Genomic DNA, 26,438 nt, shown 5'->3' with positions numbered 1-26,438 from the left:
AATAATATTATTCGTCCATCTAAATCAGAGTGGGCCAGTCCACTGCATATGGTCTCGAAGAAAGATGGATCTTTCCGACCATGCGGAGACTACAGAAGGTTGAATGACCAAACACTCCCAGATAGATATCCAATTCCTAGACTCGAAGATTTTCAGCACATTTTGCCAAACAAAGTCATATTTTCTAAAATTGATCTTTTTAAGGCCTATTTTCATATTCCTGTTGCAGAGGAGGACAAGAAAAAAACGGCTATTATTACTCCATTTGGACTTTACGAATTTAACAGAATGAGTTTTGGTTTGCGGAATGCTCCGGCAACATTCCAAAGATTTATTCACGAAGTATTTCGAAATTTAGACTTTGTGTTCCCTTATTTAGATGATGTATTGATTGCCTCTCCTAGTGCAGAAGAACATCGCTCACATCTCAAAATTGTTTTTCAACGCTTAAATGATTACGGCCTTCGCATAAATGTCAGCAAATCAGTTTTCGGAGTTGATTCACTAGAATTTTTGGGCTATAAAATTTCGGCTAAAGGATCAAGGCCCCTGCCTGAAAAAGTAAAGGCCATATTAGAGTATCCATTGCCAAATACCCTCCAAAAATTGCGTACATTTTTGGGTATGCTAAACTTCTATCGTCCATACATAAAAAATGCTGCGGCAACTCAAGCCCCTCTTCATGAATTTTTAAAAGGTGCCAAAAAGAAAGATCAGAGAAAAGTGCCTTGGAGTGAGGCAACTGTAAAATTATTTGAAAAATGCAAAATGGATATAGCAGAAGTTGCAATGTTGACATATCCAAATTCCGATTATCCTCTGTCTCTTCACACAGACGCATCGGATTTGGCTATAGGAGCAGTTTTGCAACAACACGAACCTGATGGGTTGAAACCTATCGCATTTTATTCAAAAAAGTTAAATGAGGCACAAACCAATTATTCGACGTACGATCGTGAACTTTTGGCTATTTATTTGTCCGTAAAACATTTTAAGCATTATTTGGAAGGTAGAGATTTCCAAATCTTCACTGATCATAAACCTTTGGTTTTTGCTTTTAAGCAAAAGAACGACAAAGCGTCGCCAAGACAGTTCAGACATTTACAGTATATTTCTCAATTTACCACAAGTATATGTCATGTAAAGGGTCAGGAAAATATTGTCGCAGATACATTATCGAGAATTGCTAATGTTAACCTGCCATCTATAGACTATGATCAAATTGCTGATGCCCAAATTGACGATGACGAACTGAAACAACTGCGACTTTACAGTAAATCCTTGAAATTTAAGCAGTGTCAACTTCCATCCGGAAAATCTTTATGGTGCGACACATCTACATCAAAGGTTAGACCTTTTATTCCAAAGCCTTTTCGTATGCGGATGTTTCAACAAATCCATTGTTTAGCTCACCCCGGAATTCGTACAACAGTTAAAGAAATGTCATCACGATTCATTTGGTCTTCACTGAAACAGGAAGTTCGTAACTGGACACGAGCATGTCTCCATTGCCAAAAAAATAAAATTTCGCGGCATACAAAATCCGAATTTGGAACTTTTAAACCGCCTGATGATCGTTTTAGTGTAATTCATATTGATTTGATTGGGCCGTATTCTCCATCGGATGGATACATCTATTGTTTGACATGCATCGATAGACACACATCTTGGATGGAAGTGGTTCCTTTACGACAGATCACTGCTGAAGTTGTTGCACAAGCTTTTTACGAATGCTGGATAACACGATTTGGAGTACCTTCTCTCGTGGTTACGGATCGAGGAACTCAGTTTACTTCAGAATTATTCAAAAAATTAGCAATCATTTGTGGTGTAAAATTACGGCATACGACGTCTTATCATCCCCAAAGCAATGGAAAGATAGAACGCCTACATCGCACGCTAAAAGCAGCCATTAGATGCCACAACTGTATTCGATGGACTGAGTCGTTGCCTACGGTTCTCATGGGTTTACGAGCTTCTCTTCGAGACGATTGTAGTTTTACAATAGCCGAAATGGTATTTGGTAAATCTATCAAATTACCTGGTGAGTTTTTTGAAGATTCGAAAACTGTGTCCATTACAGATTCTTTTGTTGATAATCTGCGAAAACAGATGCAGTTAGTAAAACCAAGAATACCCAAGCAAAAATGCAAACAACACATTTTTGTTCCACAAGATTTAAATACAGCTACTCACGTATTTCTTAGGATTAATCGCGTAAAAAAACCCTTAGAGCCGCCATATGAAGGACCATTTTTAGTATTACAACGAACGCAAAAATTTTTCACGTTATTAATCAAAGGTGAACATGTAAATATTTCTATTGATCGAATTAAACCAGCCTATAAGTTAACACATTTTGACACTTCTGATGCTCCATTGCCATCAACTGTTAACAGTCCTGCATCTTGTGAACCCAAAAGAAGTGGCTCAACTGAAAGGATGCAACATAAGAATGCATTAAGTGATTCAATAAAGGACGAGAAACTGCCTGCTTTAACCACACAAACACGTTGTGGAAGGAAAATAAAACGACCTGTGCGTTTTACAGACGATGCATAAAATGTTGTTCTAGTGCATTCTATTCATATTAAATTTAAATGTCATTTTCAATTTTTTTCTAATTAACGTAACTTCGTTACTGGCAAGGGAGTGATGTAGGAACAGGTTGTGAGTAACGCAACTCATCATCGCAAGTTATTGTGGTTCACACGTAACTAAATATTATAAATAATTATTAATGTTTTCTATTTGTTTAATTGTTATAATTGTTCATGTTTGTTTTTGAAGTAATTGCATCAAAAATATTTTATATATTATTTTGTGTTAAATGAAACTATTTTTCTGCTGTTGCATCTGGCAACGAGATTGATATTGTAAAAATAAAATAGAACGAGTGAGATGCTCGCCGTTGCTTGGATTTGACGTAGTTTGTGTTTTTATTTTAATTTCTTTAAAATACTTTAAATCGTTGGTCGTAATATCCTAAAATAAGAAATGTTTATTTTATGTATCGAGCGTTTACAATCTGCACATTAAAACGCAGAGTCATACGCCGATACCATCTTAAAATTCAAAATTTTGCTCTTTCAATTACACCTATTTCATTTCATCACCGCTTTTTTTTTTTTTTTTTGCTTCAATTTTTGCTATATTTACAAATTTTTTAGCAAATAATTGAATAGATCCAGTGATACTGAGATAAGAAAATTTTACAGACTTTGTTGCTAAGCAACGGTGAAAATTTGCTTTATTTCACTTTCATTTCAAGATATTATCTTTTAAATATTCTTTGACAAGATTGTCTTTTTTTCCTGCGATATAGTCTGAAAATATTATCTCACAAAAATTATTTTATGCTATATTAAATCTATTTTTAAAAATAGCTTTTCCAGATGCACATTTCATTATAGTCAAATTAATTTGTTCCATTTTAATAATGTTTTTCAAAATTCATTTCATAAACAATTTTTACAAAATATTTTTTTTTATTATTGAAAAATAAGAATTCATTTGCTGAATATCTGCCTGAACATATTAACAAAATTCAGAAAGAACAAACACTTATAGAAAAGTTTAAAAGCAGACGATTAACAATTTATATTTCAAATAATTATTAATTGAATTTATTTTCATGTTTTTATTAATAAAAAATTAGCTTTTTTTAAAAAATTATCTCAAATTTTCATTATTTTTTTATACTACAATAAATAAAATATTAAGTATTTATATAATTAGTAACTTATAAAAAAAATGTTATCTTTTTTTTTTTTTAAATCGTTTGGCTCAATCAACTGATATTCTCATTTAATCAATAAGCATTCCAGATGTTAAAATGATTCTATGTATTATAATATTTTATATAAAGAAATTTTTACATTTAAAATATTACATGTAAAGGCGTTAACGCCTGAATATATAAATATTTATAGCTAGTATTAAATACATTTTTGCTTTCATGCATAAGACGTTTACACCAAAACGCTTTCAACAACTGATGTGTGAACGCTTTAACTTTTGCTATAAATATTTAGTGGAATCCTTTTCTAAAATTTACAAATAAATACTGAAATAAAATCAAAGTGTGTAATAAATATTTTATGACAACTAATTAAATTGGTAATTTTCCGTTAGTAAAAAAATATGGAAATAATTCTTACACTAGCAATACTGAATATATCAGCTAGTTATAAATGAAACAGCTTTCTCCTCATAAATTTATTTAAAAATTACGTTTTCAGAAACCATAATTTTGATTTTCTCTCAAATAAACTGGCAACATAAAAATCCACAACCAAATTAAGTTCTCCTTGAATCTTTGACCACCGTTGCATGCTGTGATTTGCAAAATTCACGCAAAGCAGAGGTGGAAATTCGCCGATAAAAATGCGTGTGAATTATAAAACTAATTAAATATTCATTGCAAACACAACAAACTTATAAATTGCACTTTATGCATAAACCTCAAAGTGATATGAAGTGAAAAAGTAAAGTAAAATCAGAAGAAATTATGCAAATTCAACTTAATACGAGTGAACATTACATTCCGCTCCGGTAAACCAAAAGTATCCCTTGAAATATAATAAATGCATTTCACTTTTTTTTTTTTTTTTACTTACATTGAAGAAGAAAAGAGTAATTTAAGAATGTTGAAATAAATTGATTTTGGGGAATGCATATATATGATCAAAAATGCAAGACATTTTCCTTCTGCATTTTATAAATTTCTGTTCATTTTTTTTTTCGATTTTTTTTCCTTAAAAAAAGAAAAGAACATCATTTTAAATTTTGAAACTCTTGTCACGCAAAACTTGAATCACTGGTTAAATACACTTCAAAAAGGGTAAAAAATAAAGATGTAAAGAAGGTAAAGGGGAAAAAGATTTAAAAAAAAAAGATTACGAACTGTAGATTTTATCGATTTAGAAGTTCCTACTTCGATTAACCACCAGAAGATGAAATGGAGGAAAGGGGGGGGGTAGTATTTGCTAAAAGCTTTAAAATGGAAAGAAAAAAAAGTTATAAAAAATAGGAGGGATTTAGAAAATTACTTTTTTGCATGTTTTCATGAACCGAGTGGGTAATGAGATTTTTAATCGACCTTGAGGCATGGCTTCTATTACCTTTTTTTATATATTGCACATAGCATTCCAGCTAATACTTTCATATGAAAGCAGACAAATTTTCTCCTTGTTTCCGTTTTTCTTTTTTTTTTTCAGTCCTTATATTTTGTAAAATATTGAGATTCTGTCCAGTTCAGTTAAAGTTATTATTAATAATGATCTCATATGTTTGACGCAATAAAGTAGACTTTCTGAAAGAGAAAAAATTACTTTTATATATATATAGCGGTATTTGCTATAGCGTGCCTTTAACGGGTTTGCGGTTGATTTTAGAATATTGAAATATTGTCACGTAGATATTTTAGTTTAGAACTGAATGACACACACAAGAAGTAGAGCTAAACCAATTTATTAACTGAACTCTGAACACAGTGACTGACAGATCTGCTTTTATACAAGCAGAGAAAGTTCCAGAATACTCTTCTGGAGACAGTAAGAAAAGTCCAGAACACTTGTCTGGTAAACTAAAGAAATGCCCAGAATCTTCTGGAACATGAAATAAAGGAAAACATAAAATCAAGGAATTAAATATTTACACAGACTGCGAATCGCATTGTCTCTAGCGGGATTCGAACTTACGATTTCTTGGTTAAGGGACCAGTGCTATGACCATTCGGACATGCAGAGTCGACTGCATCTTTTCAATGCGGCAATATAATAGCGTTTTAATAAATATTTTTGTTATTGAATACATTATTTCTCTTTGTTATTGATTTTGCTGTTATAAAGGAATCAAAAACAGCCCATCTTGCAAATTTTGATACATGTTCGTCTCCCAATTTATTAAAGTAGATTCTTCAAATATCACGTAATTCTTACGTCACACCTGATAAAGAAGCAATAAAAGACACTCATAAAAGGCAATATGTTTGAAAAATTTTTAAAATGTGGATTAAATGAACGGGAAATCCCATTTTATTGATTTTTTTATTATTATTTTTATTCTCTTTATGCTTATTCATATCACTTTGATCAACTAAATCCAATAAAGAATTTCTCTCGATATAAAACAGATCGCTTTAAAAAAATGAGTTGAATAAGTTGAATTTATGCTACGTCATCATGTAAGCCCCACCTACTTACTACAACGCCCTCAAGCGATCAAATGCAAGAAACGATCCGTTTCAAGTAGAAGCTCATAAAGCAGTATTACCCAAATGTGATCCAGTTTTCTACTAGAATGGAATAACTATGAATAAAAAAATTATTTATTTCTAAGAGGTATATCTTAACTCTAATTTGCGGTCATAATGAAGATTTAAATTATTCCAATTGATCAAGACAGTGGTTTGCTTGTAATAAAGTATACATTTAAATCAAAGGAAGTGGCATTTAAACCAAAGGAAGATTCGCTCATTTTGCGGTACTATATAGTGTATTTTGAAGTCCTTATGAACTGTAGTTTTGCATTTCAAAACTTTTTGCATTTAATTCTTTCTAAAACCTTAATAAGTAATACACAATGTCAAATTCATCAGTTTTTGCATGGAGTGATGTAGATTATCATGCGTGCTCTTCAAATGGTTCGATAAAACAAAATTCTAGAAAAAAGGGATTTAAAAAAAAAAAAAAAAAAAATTCTCACACCATAAGGAAATGTCTTAATGTGTTAGTCAACAAATCAAATTATTTATCTTAATATATATAAATTACGTGTCACGTTGTTTGTCCGCGATGGACTCCTAAACTACTTAACCGATTTTAATCAAATTTGCACACCGTGTGCAGTTTGATCTAACTTACAAGATAGGATAGCCCTTTTTTGAATTTTTAATTAGAATTTTAATTATTAATTAAAAACTAACTTTCCCGCCAAAAAAATCTTTTCATTTTTCCCACCGCCAAATGAGTACGGCTTCAGTTCTTTTTCCCAACAGTCATGAGGCTAGGCTTAAGATTTTTCGGCTGATTATTTGAAACGATTCTATTTATTTTCTTAATGTTTTATGCATTTAAAATTAAACATTGTTAATGAATCGTTCTGGTCATAATGAATCTGAGAATATTTTGTTGGCAAATTCTTGAAATATTACATAAATTAGGAAAGATATTCTTTAGTGCCATAAAGTTTAAACTCTCGGTGATTGTTTTCAGTAATCATATTACAAAAAAATACTTTGTTTCAGTAAAAAAATATTATTATATTAATTGCAGATTAATCCTTTCCACTTTAATTTATAGTATAAATTTTACGGGAACTAACAGAAAATGAGAGACGTTATGACTGAAGGCGTTTATAATATTATGAGAGAATTATATGACTATCAAAATTTGAAGTTTTAAAATATTTTGATGAAGAAACTATTAAAGTAGGAATTGCATAAAATATTTAATTATTAAAATTTTAACGAACATTAAGATTGGCGAACTGGTTGGTCGCCAAAGGCGGCTAGTATCCTATAAGCCTAAATGTTTTTTGCAAATTAATCTCCATCCCCAAAATGTTTTAATATACAATTACTAAAAATATGGCCCTTTCTCGTGTAAGAAAGTATAGTAATTGTCAAAAAATTCGAACTCGAGATTTTGATGAATCTCCACGTTTTAGACCTCCTCTATCTCGTGAAACACATTTTTAGAAATGTCTGTAACAAAGATAACTAATAAACGATTTGAGCTAGACCAGTGAAATTTGGTACATAGTCTTTACACCAAATTTGCAGATTCCTATCAAATTTTGAGTAAAATCCGTTTAGAGGAAGTCTGTCAGAACATAAGTTAACATGATAACTACAAAGCGAAGAGAGCTAGATGGATAAAATTAGGCACACAAATTTAACATCTACGGTGTAGACGCCTATCAAATTTTGAAACGGGTCGAGCAAGGGGGCTGATCATCAGTCAATCTGTACTTTCAAAAAATGTAAAAATGCAAAGACTTAAATATATCAAATTCGGTATGGGACTTTATGTTTGAAATCACAATTTTGTGACCAGTTTTTATTTCAATCAATCGAGAAAAACGTGTCTAAAATACAAAGTCGACTTTTGTATACTGTTAACGAATGGCAGGAATGAATCGCCAAAAAACTCGCCAAAGATGACAAGACACATTCAGTAAAAATGTTAAATTCGAGCCAAAAGTTAGTATTTCATAACTATTGCACGCCAATGCCATGTAAACCGTTCTCTGGATGACAAGTTTATTAGAGATTATGCGAGAAAGTTTCGGAGAGACCACTCAATTTGGTTTTATTTACTGACTTTGTGAAAATTTATATGTTTTCATTTATTTATTTACTATGACTAAAGAAAACGAGGCATCCAGTGTATTCACTATTATTTCAGCAAATATTTGTTATTTATAAATACAGTAATAATTAAGTAAGCGTAATTGTACTTGATAAAGCTTTCATATAGCTATATAATTTGCAATTTTTGCAGCTTTATTTTTTAATTACAATAATCACATTTCTTATTCTATCTCCCGGCAGCCCAGTCTTAAATTCACTATCGTGCATCAACAAGTGTCGCGACGTGAATATAAAAATGAAGTACATTGTTAACCATCATAATTTAATTTTTTTAACTCAATACCAACTTCTCCCTAATCATACACCTAAAGGGTTAAGTATCGCCAGACTTTAAATCCACTTCGAATTCATATCGCGAAAGTAAATGCTAATTCAATTTCCCAACTACGTCCCGAGTTGATGAGAAGAGTAAGGTTTCTCTCCCCCAGCAAATGAATTCCCGGCACGTACGCCATCAATCGCCAAGAGAAAATTCATTATCCCTTTAAAAATAGATTAATTACTTCAATTTGGCGCCACCCGCTGCTTCATTACGCTTCATTTGGCGGCAGATTAAAAAGCGACCCCCCACCTTCGGAAAAACCTGCCTTCATTAAGGCCCTGATCCCTTCTAATTAAAGGGGTCACCAGGCATTAATTAAGGAGGTTTGAGATCAAAGTGTAGCGAAGAATGCAGTGCCAATACAAAAGGGGGGTAGAAGGTGATGTGCTTAGAAATCCTTAAGTTGAAAGAAAGTTAGAATTGCGATGGAAACTTCAGGTGGACGAATAACTAGACGTGTTGTAATAGATTAGCCCGCACGATAAGATGTTAAATTAGCGGAATTTTTAAAATGGGAAATAATTTCTGTATAAGGTTCAAGTAAATTGTTTCGGAACTTTTATGCAAATTCACTTAAATTGAAGGTAATTATATTTGTTGGAAACGGGGAAGGAACAGAAAATTGGGAAAAACTGACTTTTACAGTAATCTTGAGATCTTCGAATCGTAGGATGTAAATTGAATAACAGTAGTGCGCAGGTGGTAACTAAGGTTGAGATCTGACGGTCACCACCGGTCATAAAACAACCCTTCTGGTAGGTAACTCCCAATTCCATCACTAATTGCGAGGATCAAAAAGGATAGATTGAATGCTTCGCTGTGCTCGAACTCATATTTCGAAAGTAATAAAAATTTGAGTTCGCAAGGGGTCGATCGGATTCCTCAAAGACTAAAATTTGTAAAACCGGAAAGGTGGAAATAACATATTTATAGAGAAGTATGCGCAAAGGCATCGGCCGAACATTCGTTTTGTATAGAAAGGAAATGAAAATTTTCAGCCGAATTTGCAAAATAGGGCCATGTTCTTCGCTTAGGGTTGGCGATTAATTTTAATGCTTAGCCTTTTTTCCCCCCTTCTTCTGATGGTAAAAACGATGGTAGCAACATAACACGCCTTATTCTGTTGTTGCAATCTTAACTTTATTTTTATGACCTACAAAATTTGCCGCCACAGGCATTCCATGAATGAGTTTCATTCAAAATTGATTAGAAATCTGCAAATTTGTGGTTAAATCTTTGTTTCAAATTTCTTTCCTCTAGCTCAAAGCGTTCCTCAAATTTAACATTGACAGATACAATTCCAGAGATGTGTCTGTCAGAATCAAGCAGATTCGTTAATATCTCGAATTCGATTTTCTTGACGATTATAATAGTTTCTCTTTGTATAATTCGTATAAGAGAAAGTAAAAATGGATGAACATTAATTCTGAAGCAGAATTTCAACAGCCGCTTTCTTTTATTAACTACATTTCATTGTGTAGCCATTTGTCAACGCGTTTTTATTTCTATTTATTACCTTCACATGAGTGTTCCAAAGTTCAAAAAGAGTATTTTGAATTCTTTTTTAAATGCTTTTTGGTAAACATTTGTAGAAAAGACCGATATAAGGTGCTAGAATTAGATTTTAATTGGAAATTTGGAAAAATACGAAGATGACTGTCGTATGAAATAGTCCCAACATTAAAAATAATATCAAAATATTTTTTGTATTTTAAAAAATATATTGGTAAAAGGCACTTCCATTTTTATAGCAGAATTGTTATAATGTGATTTGTATCACAAGGAATTTGTTTAATTCTTAATATAATCATTTGGCACATTTTAATTCTTTTTAATTTCAAGAAAAAATTAAAAATATTTTCAATAAGGCTCCTAAATCATAGGCAATTATTCAAAACGTGTTTTTTTTTTTCGGTTCATGTGTGTATGCGTAAAAAAAAAAAAAAAAAAAAAAAAAATCATGCATTCTACGGTTAACAATACTTTAAGATTCAGATTATGGGACTACTTATTTTTAACTCAAACTAATTATCTTGACTTATAGAAGTAATACAGCATGTTGCATGACAGTGGAAGATATTGTGCCATATTATATTTCTCAATATTTGTCAGCATTATAAAAAATTGAAAATAATGCAGTGCATGCAATATCATGCATATTGTACAAAATATATCTAACTGATAATAAACAATTTGCCATACGTTAAATAAAATTGTCTTAACGATATATATCTAAATGAAAAAAAAAGTAACAATTTTCACATCTTTTGTAGCTATTACAAATTTTTATGAAATAAAATTACAAGTTAAAACATGTTTTCAAATTATTCCTTCAATATCTTATTAAAATGAAAGACCCGTTTATTTCGCCGTGCATTTATTTTAAATAAAACATACATAATAATTAAATATTTGTTTCCAAGAAGCTTGTAATTTGAAGTGTTACAAAGTAATAATAAAGTTTCACAATAGAAATTCTCCGATTATAAGCAAATGTTCGATCAAAATCATCATATATTTTTTTTAATATTTGAAAACGAATTCGCCAATAATAATTATTTGTCAGATTTAAATAAATTTTAAGGGGAAAAAATCACCTCATTATTATCCTCCTTATTAAAAATACCTACAAGGCCGGGATAGCCTAGTCAGTAGCGCGTTGAATTCGCATCTCTTAGGTTACGGCCGAAGACTCTCCGTGTACATGGTGGCTGGTGCACGTATACATCCGTCGTAACCACAAAGTCCACCAAGTCCAGACAATATCACAGGGAGTACTGGATTAGAGGTGATCGTTCTGATGCAGGTCTAAATTACGATCTGTGGATGAATGAATGAATATGTATGAGAGAAGAACGCCCCATAAAAAGGGCTGTGATACATGAGTAGATAAGACGCAGTCATGGCCCTAGATGACGCTAGTGAAACTAGAGACGCTAACACACGGCTTAAAATCGCTGCCCTAGCGAGCTTGTCTATGACAAGTGCCATAAGCAGCAACAACAAGAATGCCCATTTTTTTTTCAATATTTACTAATGTGCGAAGAAGCAAAAATATTGTCCAGTCAACACAGAATCACTAATAATAAATGAAGAATTGAAGCATATTAATGCCATTTAAGATGCAATGGAAATTTCAAAAGGAAATGCCCGTTGAAATTGAAGGGATTTTATTGGTTTATGATATTCTTTGAAAGCTCTTTGAAAATTAAATTTTAATGTTTTTTGCTGTTTGACAATGATCCTTTGAACAAATTAGATTCAATTGATTTTTTTAAAGACTTTCAGAACTGTTGTCAAATAGATGATAAATTATTATCGAAGAAATTCAAAAATGGCTTCTTGAAAAACAATTCCCATTATCTTTTCTCACTAAAAGGAAAAATGTACTAGAATTAAGAAGATAAAAAAAAAAAAAAAAAAAAAACTAAGATGTTCTGAGGACTGAGAAATGAAAACTGATTGATAGTCTTGTTTAACCAGAAAGCAAAGGCAAAACTAATCCACCTTCCTCGTCTCCCAAACAATTTTCGCTAAAAAAGTCACTCGAAATGCAAAGTGATTAATAAACCTGAAAGATGATTAGATTTTTGGATCTAAAACAGATATCCTTATAATGTACGATGCAATTTAAGAATAAGTCATTTGATTAGCTTGGATAGATAAGTAAAAAAAATCTGCATAAAAATCATCAGACATTCAGTTGGCACACTCCGTGCTTTATTCTACAGGGACAGCAGAACGTATTGGTCCAATAAACAGAAAGTACTTCTTGCGTACAGCTGACCAGTATCGACAAAATTTGTTGTGGCTGACTGCTCTGTTTATCATAACCCATCCATAACACCAGCCGATTCACCGAACTGACATCTTTTTCAAGGCAGTTGGTCCACCAATCATAAAATGGTCAATCTGACCTTCCGCCTCGTCTTCCCGTACACCTATCATCCTGTTCAACGAGGAGCAGGCCACCATTTTAAGAAAATATCCTCAAAATTCTCAATATTCTTGTTCCACAACAAAACAAATCCAAACGCTTTAAAACTTTCAAATAGTTAGTTTAAAAAAATGTAAATTTTTAACATCATGTCCTTCAATGTTTCAAGAGTTTTCTGGTGCAGTCAGTAGACTGTACTTAAGTCATTATTTTGAATTTTTAGCACAGAAAGAATGCGATTAAAACACCAAGGATTAGGGAATCAAATGCAGGCTCTTATGCTGAAATATAATTAAATGAAGTCATTGTGCATTGTTGAAGCAATCAATTTTGCATTTTGTTAATTTATTCCCATAAAATTTGATTTCCATATCATTGTATTTCAATCTTTAACAGGTGGTTTCTCAAGAATTTAGGTTTCAAGGTTTAAGAGTTAAGACTCCTTTCAGAGAAGAAGGAATATTCATTTTATGAAAAATACTTTAGTAGATAGAATTTGAGGGTGTAAAAATTGTGTAAAGCTGAGACCAATTAATACAGTCAAAAAATGGGATTACCAGTCAGCACGATAGCATGTATGGGTAGTGAAAATTTAGGGCCGGCCTTTAGCCGATTGCTTACAGTTGTGTCCAGCTCCAGAGTTACAAAAATATACTCGGAAGTTATTCATAATATAATTAAATATCTTTTCATGATTTGATAACTAATTTTAGAATTTTTTCATGTGTTTAAATTCGCTTGTTGGTCCATGAGGTCCGTTTTTTTTTTTTTTTTTTTTTTTTTACCACACTTAATTTTAAATAGTGAAAAGTAATTGCAAAAAAAAGGGGGGGGGAGAGAAAACTCCTCACAGTCGCCTATCACAAGGACCTTTCTTATGCAAAGTAGGATGGTACTATTTGGTACCAAAAGAGGGGTTGGCAATTATTTGTAAAAAAATGCTAACATCTCAGATGACTATAAGAAATGAAAAACTAATTTTGAACTTGCTATATAAACTGCCATAATTACCATATTTATTATATTTGACAAGAAAGCACCAGAAAATTAATTTTGGCGATAGAACATTATTCCAAGTTGAGCCAATTGTATGCTATAAGTCAACATGCAAGCAAAAATAAAGATTAAAAAGACAAAAAGTCAAATGAATAAAATTTGACATAAATTTCATTACCTGAATTTTGATCTATATCAAATTTTGATTTTCCATCAATAGTTTAACCATCTATGTATTCAAAATATGTGAATACAAGAACTCAAAAATACGATTTAAAAAAAATAAAATTTGGCATGTGATCTCACAATCTAAAGTCTAAATCTGAATTAAATTTTAATTTCAATCATTTTAAAAAAATAGAGAAAGAGAATATACTCAATCATAAACATATACATGGTTCCCCCCCCCCCAATATTCTGTGAAAAGACAATTTGACATTTTGTGATACTATGTATGAATGTTAGAGAGAGCTATTGCATTTAGATTGTCTCTCCTTTGCTTTTTACTCAATTTCTTGTTCCAAGGTAATTAAAAATAGAAGAACTCAAGAAATTCATGATTTTACACAAGATCTGCTTGTGTGTGAGAGGGGGGGGGAGGCGATGACACCTTTATATAGAAGCACAAGAGTAGTGTTTTTGCTGTTGTTTTGTTTTTTTCTTTCTCAGAATCTGAAGGACCACAGAGAAGGTCAAATGGAGGGAAAAAATGAATTTATTACCAAAGACTACATACAAGCATGGTTGCCCTTGAACATAATCACTGTGAAGATTCAGACATTTATCATATCATCATATTTGATATAAGGTTTCTGGTCCCTTTTTCACAGAACTTTGACACTAGCAATGTGAGATTGGCCTTAACATTAGTCTAAAAGTTCTTTGAATTTTTTTTCTAAGGAAAGAATATAGAGCAGGCATGTCTAAACTTCATATCAGGGTCCTGACATGCTGGTCTGCCAGCTTACTACCTGAGATTCCAGTGACCCCTATTCCATTCTAACCACTAAATTAATTCATTGAACAAGATCTTCTGCCATGACAGACTTGTACCCTTATCCCCCTGCATCGAGCATGTGGCTTAAAGTAAAGAGATCTTCCACTCTTCTCTGAATTGAACTAACTATGAAGTCAAAGCTAAACAACTAGTGTAGAGCTTTGAAAAAATGCAAGGCCTATTTGCCTGAATCGTTGCAGCAATTATGTCAAAAAGTAATCATGACTGAACATAATTTTTGGAAATAAATGCATAATAATATAAAAACAATCTTTATATAAAAGAAAAAAACAGATTTGGCTGTTTTCAGCGCCTTATCTTGGTAAAAAGAGAGCACATCAAGACAAAGAGAAAGAAAAAAAAATGTAATATTCTTTTCACATTTTCATAAAATATTTAAATTGGCACAGAGTATATAAAATAAAAACTTGATGAAGACAATAAAATTAGATTTTAAAATATAAACCCAATGCACAAGAATAATTAGGTTATATATGAACACTAAAAAAAGGGAAACAGCCTGTGAATCTCACGTTTCAAGAAATGAAATTCAAATAAGTAAAAATAAAACATTTTATTAAAATATTTACAATAATTACAACAATTGAACTCTTGATTCAATTTTCCTCTTTACTTCTTCAGATTCCAATTGTTCCAATGTGAGTAAAGATATACCAAGCTGGTCCTCCTAAATATAATCATAAATAAGTGTTTTAAATATTCAAATAACATCAAATAAAAAAAAAGCTAAGTTAAAGATTAATGCAGTTTATACTAGAAATAATTTAGTGACAAAAATGTATGTAGATGTTACAATAACAATATGCTATTGGTTGATAGTTATTGAATACTGAAGATAAATTTTGCACTGTTTGAATCTTTCCCAAATATTAATTGTCTTAATCCATTGTTTCTATACTACTACTTCAAGTTTTTAGTACTAAAATATTTCATATGAATTATGTGAAGCCAAAATTTAACATCAAACTGAAGTTTGTTGCAATTTGTTAAGCAGTTAAAAAAAATTATCAAAATTTCCAAAACATGAAGCTAACTTCAATTCTAAAGAGACCTTTTTATATACTGCAATTCATTTGGAAAAGAAACAAAGCAAGGAAGGAAAAAAAAAGTAGAAAAAGAAAAGAAATCACAGCAGATAAATATTAAAATTTCTAATTTTAGACTACTTCATATAAATTTCAAAAATTTCACAAATTTCTGTTACTGCATTGCTCACATTTCCTAAATGAAATTGGAAATATCATCTTTTTGTGGTAGAAAGAAATTCATTTATATCTAATAACAAGTGCAATTATTTCCTTATCTTTTGATGCTACTTACTTTAAATCTAAATTATGTAACAGATATCAAAACTCACCAGCAAAAAACTAAAAATAATTTTTTTAAAAGGTTAAAATTTTACCCTTGTAAATGGTTGTGCCATTTGCCGCAGAAATCGCTTAGCTATCTGAACACCTTCTTCAATAGATAAATTGTGTAGAGATTCCGAGAGGTATTCTTGAATCCATTTTGGAAGTTTTCCATATTTATCTGCTCTAGAAAATCTCTAAGAGAAGAGAAAGAAAAACAAATTCAATAAGAGAGGGGGAAAAAAAAAAGAGCATTTGTTATTTCTTAAGAAAATAAAACTATTAAAATTTTGAAGATCACAATCAAATCTATGTTACCACCTTAAATAAGCATAGCCAGCTCATAGAGGGTGGATGGGGAAACGTGAGTGCAAAAGACCCTGCAATTCAGAGTACAGCAAACATCTATGAGCACCAAACATATACTGGTCCCCATGACCATCAAAAAATATGTATTCATTGTCTTTTTTTTTTTTTTTTTTACATCTTTAAACTCAAAAAATTTTATAGTTTAAGTTTACTCATGAACTTTCGAAAGGGATTCTACAATACAAATTCATATATGGTAAAGGGATATAAGATAACATATAGGACATAGGATATGACAAAAGCATAGTTGTAAAAATTCCAACAAACTTCACATATGGTGAATGGCTGACTTTGGCGATTCCTTTCGATAATAATAAGAAATCTTCAATGATGTTTTCTTCACTCATTTCGGAAATGATCATGCTAATTTAATACTCAATCATGGATACAGGGATAACTTTTGAGGACCATACAGCAGAATGATTAATGAAAGGCAAGCTATCACTCACTTGGGCTTCATGTTCTACATATTTAAATCCAATAAATCATTAAACTTTTCTAATTATATTATGGTAATATATTGCCATGGATATTGAAAAAATTCTACTTACTGTCCTTTAAATATCATTATGCTTGAAAAGAGCATATTTAAATAAATACATTTTCCATTAAATTTTATAATATTTATTTTGTTTTACAAATATTCTAAGGTCTCCAAAATTCCTTGTACCTGCACCCTTGAAAAAAAGGCCAAACCTGCTTCTGAAAGCTTCAATGCCAACTGATTTTGTAAAAGAAAAATTTCCTTCATTTTTTTAAAGTTATATCAAATATACATACATTTAAATAATAAATTTTTGAATCCATGAATTCAAGACATACTGAGAATAATACTTAACATTGATTAAATAATTAAGCTTAATCCAAAGTGTCATTATATGTTTTTAAAAAATATTTGAAATTCATATTTTATGTTTGTTTTTTTAAATATTATTTAGAAAATATTCATGAACTGACTGAAAATTACCTTCAATGAGTAAAATGCGATTTTCAAGACAATAATGATAGATTATTTCATTAAATCAAAACATTTTTTGACAAGCTTTGAATTCCACGATCACAATACTACAAATATTAAAATACCTATATAAAAATTATTTAAAATGCATCTGAATTTTGTTACTGTTCTAAAAATTATATTAACCTCATCAATTACCTCTGTGCTAATTTTTTTCTCAAGAATGAAAATAATAAAAATAGCAATATTATCTAATTTGGTATAATATAGCCTAAGAAGTAAACATACCTAAGGAGTAAACAAAAATAATAGCTGAATTTAACCACTTAATTTGCTAAATTTATTATTGTGCCACTTCTATGAAATCTAACAAAAAAAATATTACCTTGTCAGCAAAAATCATGATACCATAATCTGTTTTTCCTCTGATGGCACGTCCCACACACTGGGAAGCATGCCGTAGGGCATCAAAAGTCAGAAAATCACTTTCCCTTATTTGGAATTGATCCCTTAGATATTCAAGTCGAGACTATAAAAAAAGAAAAGTCTTAACATTTCTTTCAATTATTTATTCTAATATGCAAAATATTTAAACTCTCTTATTTATAATAAAAGATATTATTTTAAATTAGTTTAATAATTCTTGCTTAGTTTTAAATAAATCTAACTTTCTCAAAGATTGTAAAATTATTACACAAATAAACACAAGACAAATATATTGCCAATTGAGAAACATAGAGGTTAAAAATCTGAAATTCATTATCTCAAAAAACATTAATGCAAATATCAATACATATAAAAGAAATTACTAAAATGACATAAATGAAAGATTTGTTCTACAAATCAACTAAAAATGTTTGTCATTAAAATTAACTCAAAGTTAAATTACTACAAGACACTATGAGTTTAAATCTCTAATGCATTGATATAGATAAATTGCAAGTCTTAGAAAAAAATCAAAAGTATTCTATTGTAAAAGTGTAATCATATTTCAATTAAAGTGATTAAAAATATAGAATAACAAAAAGCTAGCAAAAAATAGCATTCCAAAACAATAGAAAGGTCAAATGTTTATCTTCTCAGAGGGTGCTAATTGTTCCAGCAGAATAATTAATCAAGTTCAATAAGCTTCAGATGAGTTAAAGAAGTTGAAATCTCTAAACTTATTAGAAATTTATTTCTGCTGTAGTGTGAAGTGTAAAATACTTCCGGCAGACTAAGGATTTCCTTAATTGAGAAATTCATCATTGAGTCAGTGATGCTCTTGAACATGTAATTAGCATACAGCATGTCACAAAATAGTACTACTTTTTAAAATCAGGTATAGAGGCAGTATGTGTCAAGTCACACACTACTCACTTAATTCAGAATTTCAAGCAAAGCTTAAAGTGAGAATGTGGGCACTCTCAATTTGTTTCTTAGCTATTATTCCTTTTTCCAAAAAATGAAAATGCATTTGCAAAGAATAGGTTCTTTTCAGATGATTAAATCATGATAATTGCCTAGAGCATTTAACAAACTGCTATGAACAAGTTGATCCTACAGTCTAATAAATAATGATAATATATATATCTTTTTGTACATGTTCATGTAGATGCATAAATCAGAAAGAATTGTCAGGACAATACAGACTCTTTCTACTCTAAACTTAAAAATTTTGATAACAGAATAGATAATGGAACCTTTCTTTCATTCCATCAAATAAAAATATAATAGCTACCTTCAATATTCTGCTTTGTGTGTACACAAAGGGAATTCCAAACATAATAACACATCTTCCAAGATGATGATCTGAAAAATAATTAACAATAGAATTATTCCATTCTGTTTGATCCTCTTTGATTTTTACAGTCAATAAACTTAAAATACTAAATACAAATATTGATTTCATTGCATAAAACTTATTAATTATTCATCATTAAAAATAATGTTAATTTACAAAAACATGATGTCACAGATATAGTCAATGTGACAATAATCAGACAAGACAAACAAAGTCATATTAGCATTTCCTTTTGAATCTATATAAGGTCTATTTTGGACTAAACTTCATAATTTTGATTTGTGATTATCAAATAAAAGTAACTGAAGAGAAGACTAACTCTTCACCAATGCAAAAGCACTTAACCCACAATATAGATTTAACATGTCTAAACTCATATACACAACAGATCTTTAGTGGAATCATGAGATTGAACTCATAATCCTCCAATCTTAGTTATAGGACATTGTATTCCCAATTTAAATTAATGAATATCATGTTATGTTTCTCACTCTTGAAAGAATTTTTTTAATTTCAAGTCTCAGAGATAGAATTCAATTATTTTTTTTTACAAAAACTTGTTTTTAATACATTTGTATAAAAAAAATCAATTTGATCAAAATACTGATAAAATTTTTTTAATCCCTTATATAATCATGTACTACAATTGATATCATTTTATATATTTCGAATAATTAAATAATTAAAAAAAATAATTCATAGTAAGTAAGAGATAAATATTGATAATAAACCTTTATTTCGGAAATATGTCTTATTTAATAAACAGGAAGATACATTTTTTAAATTCCAAATACTGTAAATATAGTTAATTTGCACTTATCAAAGAGTGAATTTTCGACTTTGAGGATCAGCTATGTCGTTTATTTCAAAATGTAATAAAAAAATTGTCATAGAGATTAATGTAGTGAAAGAATGTAAACAAAAATTCTACAAAGCATATTCATGTTGAATTTAATAATTTTTCGATCATTTTGAAAATTATCTTCAGAATTTGCCTATCCAGGCTGCCACATAAAATGTTCAATGGAAAGTTAGGAGCTTAGTGAACAAGCTTGCCAAAAGAAATCCATGCACTTCCTAAGAAAATTCAAACACGCTAATGTTAATTTTTTTTGAAACTATCCTAAATTTCAAATATATATATATATATATATGTAATGATATTCTAACTCTAATTTCAATTTAATTAATTTTCAAGATTTTATCTTAATTTAGCCCATAGTAACTTCATTCTAAAATATTCTCTTATTTCGTGATCCAATTCCACTGTCTCTACTTAATTAATTCAAGAGAAGCTTTGTTAAATTGTTGAATCAGCTAAAATCTAACTTTCCCACACTACGCGTGAAGAGATAACATACCGCTGATCAAGAAAATTCTTTTTTTAAATCTCCCTGTGTTTCCCCTACCTTCTCCACCCCTGTAATGAAAATCTTTATCGAAATCTCATAATACATTAGCACTGTAAAGAAATATTTTCCCTATCAAAATCATAGGTTATATAAGACCGGGGATAAAATGCCCAAGAGCTTTCTCCTCATTCCTTTCTGTGTCGTTCTGTGTGCTCGTCGCTTGTACATATGCCTGCTTCTTCAAAATGAAATAAAATGATGTCACAAAAAGTAAAGTATCTTCAATGTCTTCAAACTGCATCATGCTTCACAACAAATAATATTATATAACTATCCATTTCACCAAATAGAAAATTTTGAAACAAGTTTTAAAAGAAAAAGATTTTTAAAAAAAAGGAAACTAACCAAAATCTACTCCTTCTGACACTTTTCCTCGAGCTACAGAAAGTAGAACTGCACCTCTTCCATTTTCACATGCCTAACAAAGAAAAGATATATGAAGATAAGTATTATATTCTAATAATTTAAAATAAGACTTTACATATGCTGATTAACACAGATTAGGGGTTTTCAAAAAATTATGATTATAAAAAATATAAATTAAGATATATGTTATAAGTATGGTCAGTAAATAACTCATGGTCAGCCTGAAATATGCCTTTTAGACAAAGAATCCTCATATTGAAATCGATTCCATATTCATTGGTCCATACACATTGAGCATCTAGCAGCATCAGCTTGTGAGAACCTTATTTCCATCCATCCTACTGACTGACACCTTAAAAAATCAGGTAAACCACTTCTCTCGGGCACTGCTAAACTGTGCCAGATATTGTCAATGAAACTGATAATGGCAATTGCAGATAGATCAACAATCATGCACAAATTTTACATATGAAATCATGAACATTAGAGTTTTGCACATTTTTTTCCATTCCTATTTAAGTATTCAACTCTTTCAAATAAAAATGGCAACTATCACTTTTACATAATTTTTCTCAAAGTTTGTTCTATCATGAATATAAACTGTGAACTTTAATTTATTGCCAATTTTTTTTAATGATGAGTTCAGAAAAACATACTGTACCTTAACTTTTAGAGATCAGTTTATACTATGTTAATCTTAATATAGATTTCATTTCATATACACATACAAATTAAATAAATTTCAAAGCTTAAAATGAATATGTGTAATAAAATAAGCAATTAGTTATAATATTTAAATAATTATATTACTTTCTCATAGGTTATGTAAAAATTACCAATCAGTAACGACAAAAATATAACTCCACAAAAAACTGTGGCAATTGTTCCTCTCCCCCTTTCCCACAAAAGAGCCAAATGAATTGAAAGAAAACAGAAAGTAAATACTTTAACATAAATTTTGTAAGTATGCATCCATGAAATTTTTACTCACATATTTAACAATCTCATAACATAGAAAAAGTTTTAAAGCAGTGCAGAGTGAATTAAAACAACAAATAAAAACCCTTTTTTATAATAGCAATATAAATAAGTTTATCACATAACTAGTCAATATGCTTACAAATTCTAACTTTTTAAAACAAAATAAAGGCAAATTTGTACTCAAGTAGAACTAAAAATGTTTATTTGGCATGTATTGCAAATAAATCAATAATTTATGAATCAGTAAATTAATAATCCATGAAATATAATAATATTATAGACTAGCTTCCAAATAGTAGCCTCTCAAAAATAAATGTTCCGGTTAACACAAATTTTAAATATGATAATAAATTCTTTTATTCAGAGAATAATAGCAATAATTCCAAATTTAATTAATTTCATACTAATTATGTCAATTTGAATTTTTAGAGCAATTTTAAAAATGATAATATAATAAAAATTAAAATCTTCGGTTGTTGTCTTTTTGAAAAAACTAGCAAGAGACATCTCTTTTGAAATGCAAACACAATCAAATCAATATCATACATCTGAAAGAAAAAACTTGTGCTTCTGAAAAACAAAAATACTTGAAATAGAAAGACAGTCAATTGACTTCACATTTATATTAATTTTCACAAATTGTTACTTACCTTAATATAATTAAGTAGGGCTAAACTAGTTTCACCGGAATCTTGTGTTTCCAAAAACAATAACTTCCTTTTCAAAATATTATCAATAATCCCCTACCATAAAGTTACATAATATTATACTATGAAAATAAATAAAACAGTTGCAACAAATAATATACAAGTAATTGAAATTCAATTCTTTAAATTAAGTCTAAAATAGTCAGTATTTGCTTTATAATCATTACAGGCATTGCGGCTTCTTTTTTCAAATATTTAATTTAACAGGCATGAGACATAAAATCAGAGAAGCAGACTAATTTATTTTTCTTTTTAAATGCATTACACTATTTCATACTGCAACTTTAATCAAAATTTAATTGCATTATTGAAGGCTTGCAGTTTTAACTTATATCAAGCTCTTACCAGCATTACATCTAATATATAAAAATGAATTTTTGTTTAATCGTATTTTATACACTGTCATATCATTCATCCGATAGTGATAAAACTTTGTCAACTTATTGCTTTCATTTGCACAAAGGTTATAAGCGTACTACAATTTTTATATCTAATATATAAAAATGAATTTATTTGTATATTATGCACTGATGTACCATTCATCTGATTGCGATAAAACTTTGCCAACTAATTGATTTGAACTTACTGGCCATGTGAAAATCCATGTTTTTCACATGGCCAGTTGTATGTTGAATGCTCACGAGTCACACGGCTAAGAAATTTGTTTTTCCTGAAGACAGAAAAACAAAAAATATTGTCTACCCTAAACTATACTTGAATAATAAAGTTTTAAAAAAAAAGAATAAATATTATTCAATGGATGTCTTCTTTCAATAGATGGCAACAAGAAAATAAATATCATTCTTTATATCATTCCTAACTAAGCAAGATAGCTATTTCAAATTTCAAATGATATTTCTAAAATTATTTCTTCTATGGCAGCAATGTGCCAGGTACCAGCTAGTATATGTATAATTCTCTGTAAAGTTACTAATTCTTTAAAATAAAAGTACCATTTTTACAGTACATATCATTGCTATTAATGGCATTTTAAAGTATCTTCAAGAAATTATTTCTCTATAAATATTATACATACACTAAAGGTTTTCATAATCATTTCATTATTTAATTTTGGCATTTTAAACCATTTTTTATTAAAAGAAAAAAAAAAACAGAATTTAGATCCAAATACTATTTTTTTTTTAATCTACAAATCTATCTAAAAAAATTCATTTTCTCTTTACAAGAAATACATAACTAGTATTTTGCCTTTTTTTTTTTTTTTTCAGTTGAAATAGCATTTTACAACCCTTCATCATCATTGATTACATAGATTTTACAATATAAATTAACATGAGGAGAAAATTTTCAGATCATTTATACAAAATAATCACTAAATTTTCTAAAAAAAAAAAAAAAGTAAAATAATGATTGCAACTTTGAAATCCTGAGTATGTTTTCAACACAATTTCGGTTACTTTTATTTACTATGTTTAGGTAAAATAGATAAACATTTTATTATTAGAAGCTGTTCTTTCACCAAAGAAACTTTTTAAAAATTATTAAATTCTAACATTCTTTTTCTGCCCTCAAAACTGATAGAACTTGCATATTCAGAGCACAAGGGGGAGGGGATGTTTTTAAGAGACCAAGCAGAAAGAAATTATAATTACTTTTCACAATCATGTTTATATACAGATACAATTTACAAACATAATCAAGTTTATATCCCTCACTGTATCATCTTCACTACATAGCCTGACCAAATATTCATTTAAATTCTGAATATATGAAATTGTTCTCTTATTTTCATTAGGAAAGAAATATTTAAATATTTTTACATGCATCATTCCACATAAATATTAATTTCATATAAAATATCTCATTCCGTTTTCAAACAAAAAAGAAAGACCTATGCTTAAAAAAAAACCTTTGGCAAATTTTGTTAAATCTTGTAAGGCATTAACAAAATTTTACATAATTAAAACATTACAAAAATATTTTAATTCATTTCTATAATCAAATTCAAATAAAAATTCTCAAATTGACATTTTTGGAAATAATCGGCAAATTTTAACTAAACATCATGCATTAATGGCCAAAGAAAATACATTACACACACATTTTATGCATGAGGCTCATGAAATCACTTTAAAAAATTATGTAACAATGAAAACATTGAAGTAATCATGTATCTTTATTGCAAACAAAGAAAAATTACCTATCTTATGATAGCAACATAAGACAAATTTAATTATATTTTAACTTAATTAATTATTGTAATGTTTTAATTTAATAAATTGTATTTTATTAATTTAATTATTTAATTTTAATGCCATACTCATAAAAAATATAAATGCAGTACATTCATCAGCCCTTATCTAAAACTTGTAATATTGTAAGTATATTATTTTTACATATTCTATTTAAATCATACCTGTTCATACCATGCTGCTACAACAGCCTCCATGTAAGTATAACTAGTGAAAAACCCAACTATTCCATCTGGTACAATGTTCGACATTTCAACCAAAAGGTTTCCATAATTACGAATCACAGCTTTAGGGAGAAAAAGCAAAGGCTCAATTAAATCAGACTAGTTTATTAAAATTTGAAATACATTTTCAATGATAATTAAAACTAAACACCAAGAAATATCTTAATTGATATAACTTAACAAAACTATCCAAAATATAATTCTATCTAAAAAAAAAATGTTTTAGTAGAATAGGCAATTAACACTTTTATAGCATTTGAAAAATCATATAATGAAAAGCATTAGAGCATATATTAATAAATGAATAAAGCAATTATTATAGCAATGCAATTTATTAAGAATTTCTGAACATATATTAACACTTTAATTGGAAACTTAAAAAATAATAGCATAAATAGAAAAATTTTAAATATATTTATATCAACATAGAAGAGTTAATATTATGTACAGATTTTGATATTTTTTATAAAACTTTGTAATTTATCTTTAAGCAATCATGCTTTTATTGATAAAGAATTTCCTATAAGAGTGACAAAATAAGAATTACAATTTTAACAAAATCAAAATTTGTATTATTTTAATGATGACATTTGAACTGAAATAAAGTTTAAACATAATTATTTAAAGTGTTTAAGGAAAAAGAAGAAATAAACAGAATACTGAGTCCAGTATTAGTAATTGATGTTAATATAAAAAATAATTAAAATTCAATACCTATATCATCTCTAGTTTCAAACTTGGATGTCATAGTGACTTGATCATTTCCTTTACTAATAATCTACAAAATAATAATAATAATAACATATGTCAAAATACACATGATAAATTTTCAAGTCAAAAATAAAATTCCATAAAATACTTAAAGCTTACCATTGGACAAAGGCAAGGTCTGGCTAGTGTCATTGTAAAAGAAGCCATTATGACAGGTCGAAAATCTAAAATCTTTGGATACATATCTAAAGGAGACAAAGTCTGAAAAAACAATGAAATAAGAAAATTAATTTTTAAAAAAGGAAATGCTTTTTCTTATATTTAAAAAAATCATTTAAAAAAAACTGTCTGTTAAAGATAACTGTTTTTTTTTTATTTTAATTACATAAATTCTTCATAATTTTAAAAATTTAATAAAATTTTTTAGAAATCCTCAAAAGTAATTTGTATTTCGTATATGAGTCTTCTTTTTCTTCATATAATAAATAAACTGCTCTTTTTCCACCTTTAAAATTACGATTCTCCTGCATATGTATCTTAATTCTTGTAACAGTTAAATCAATAATGGAATTTTATGATCATAATAATAATTATAATTGAAAATAAGAAACAGATTTTAAAAAATAACGAAAATTTAAATCTATACTAGGAGATATGAAAAAAAGTATTTTGAATGAAAACGTATATGGTCGAATTCTAAATAGATAATGAAATC

At 29.1% G+C, this 26,438-nt stretch overlaps 1 protein-coding gene across 1 annotated transcript in view; it reads right to left on the bottom strand.

Annotated features, from left to right (window-relative positions):
• Positions 1–15,188: 15,188 nt before the first annotated feature.
• Positions 15,189–26,438, bottom strand: part of LOC129971330 (general transcription and DNA repair factor IIH helicase subunit XPD-like) — a 29,321-nt gene continuing 18,071 nt past the window's right edge. The window contains exons 16-24 of the mRNA XM_056084976.1: positions 25,883–25,984; positions 25,727–25,790; positions 24,953–25,074; positions 22,519–22,611; positions 20,867–20,939; positions 19,047–19,117; positions 17,712–17,855; positions 16,053–16,196; positions 15,189–15,317 (exon numbers count right to left, since the gene is read on the bottom strand). Coding sequence (XP_055940951.1) covers positions 15,225–15,317; positions 16,053–16,196; positions 17,712–17,855; positions 19,047–19,117; positions 20,867–20,939; positions 22,519–22,611; positions 24,953–25,074; positions 25,727–25,790; positions 25,883–25,984 — 906 coding nt within the window. The 3' untranslated portion in view covers positions 15,189–15,224. The remainder of the gene's footprint in view (positions 15,318–16,052; positions 16,197–17,711; positions 17,856–19,046; positions 19,118–20,866; positions 20,940–22,518; positions 22,612–24,952; positions 25,075–25,726; positions 25,791–25,882; positions 25,985–26,438) is intronic.

This window comes from Argiope bruennichi, chromosome 1, assembly GCF_947563725.1.
Source record: "Argiope bruennichi chromosome 1, qqArgBrue1.1, whole genome shotgun sequence".
Lineage (NCBI taxonomy): Eukaryota > Metazoa > Arthropoda > Arachnida > Araneae > Araneidae > Argiope > Argiope bruennichi.
This window is presented reverse-complemented; position numbering and strand designations above follow the sequence as displayed.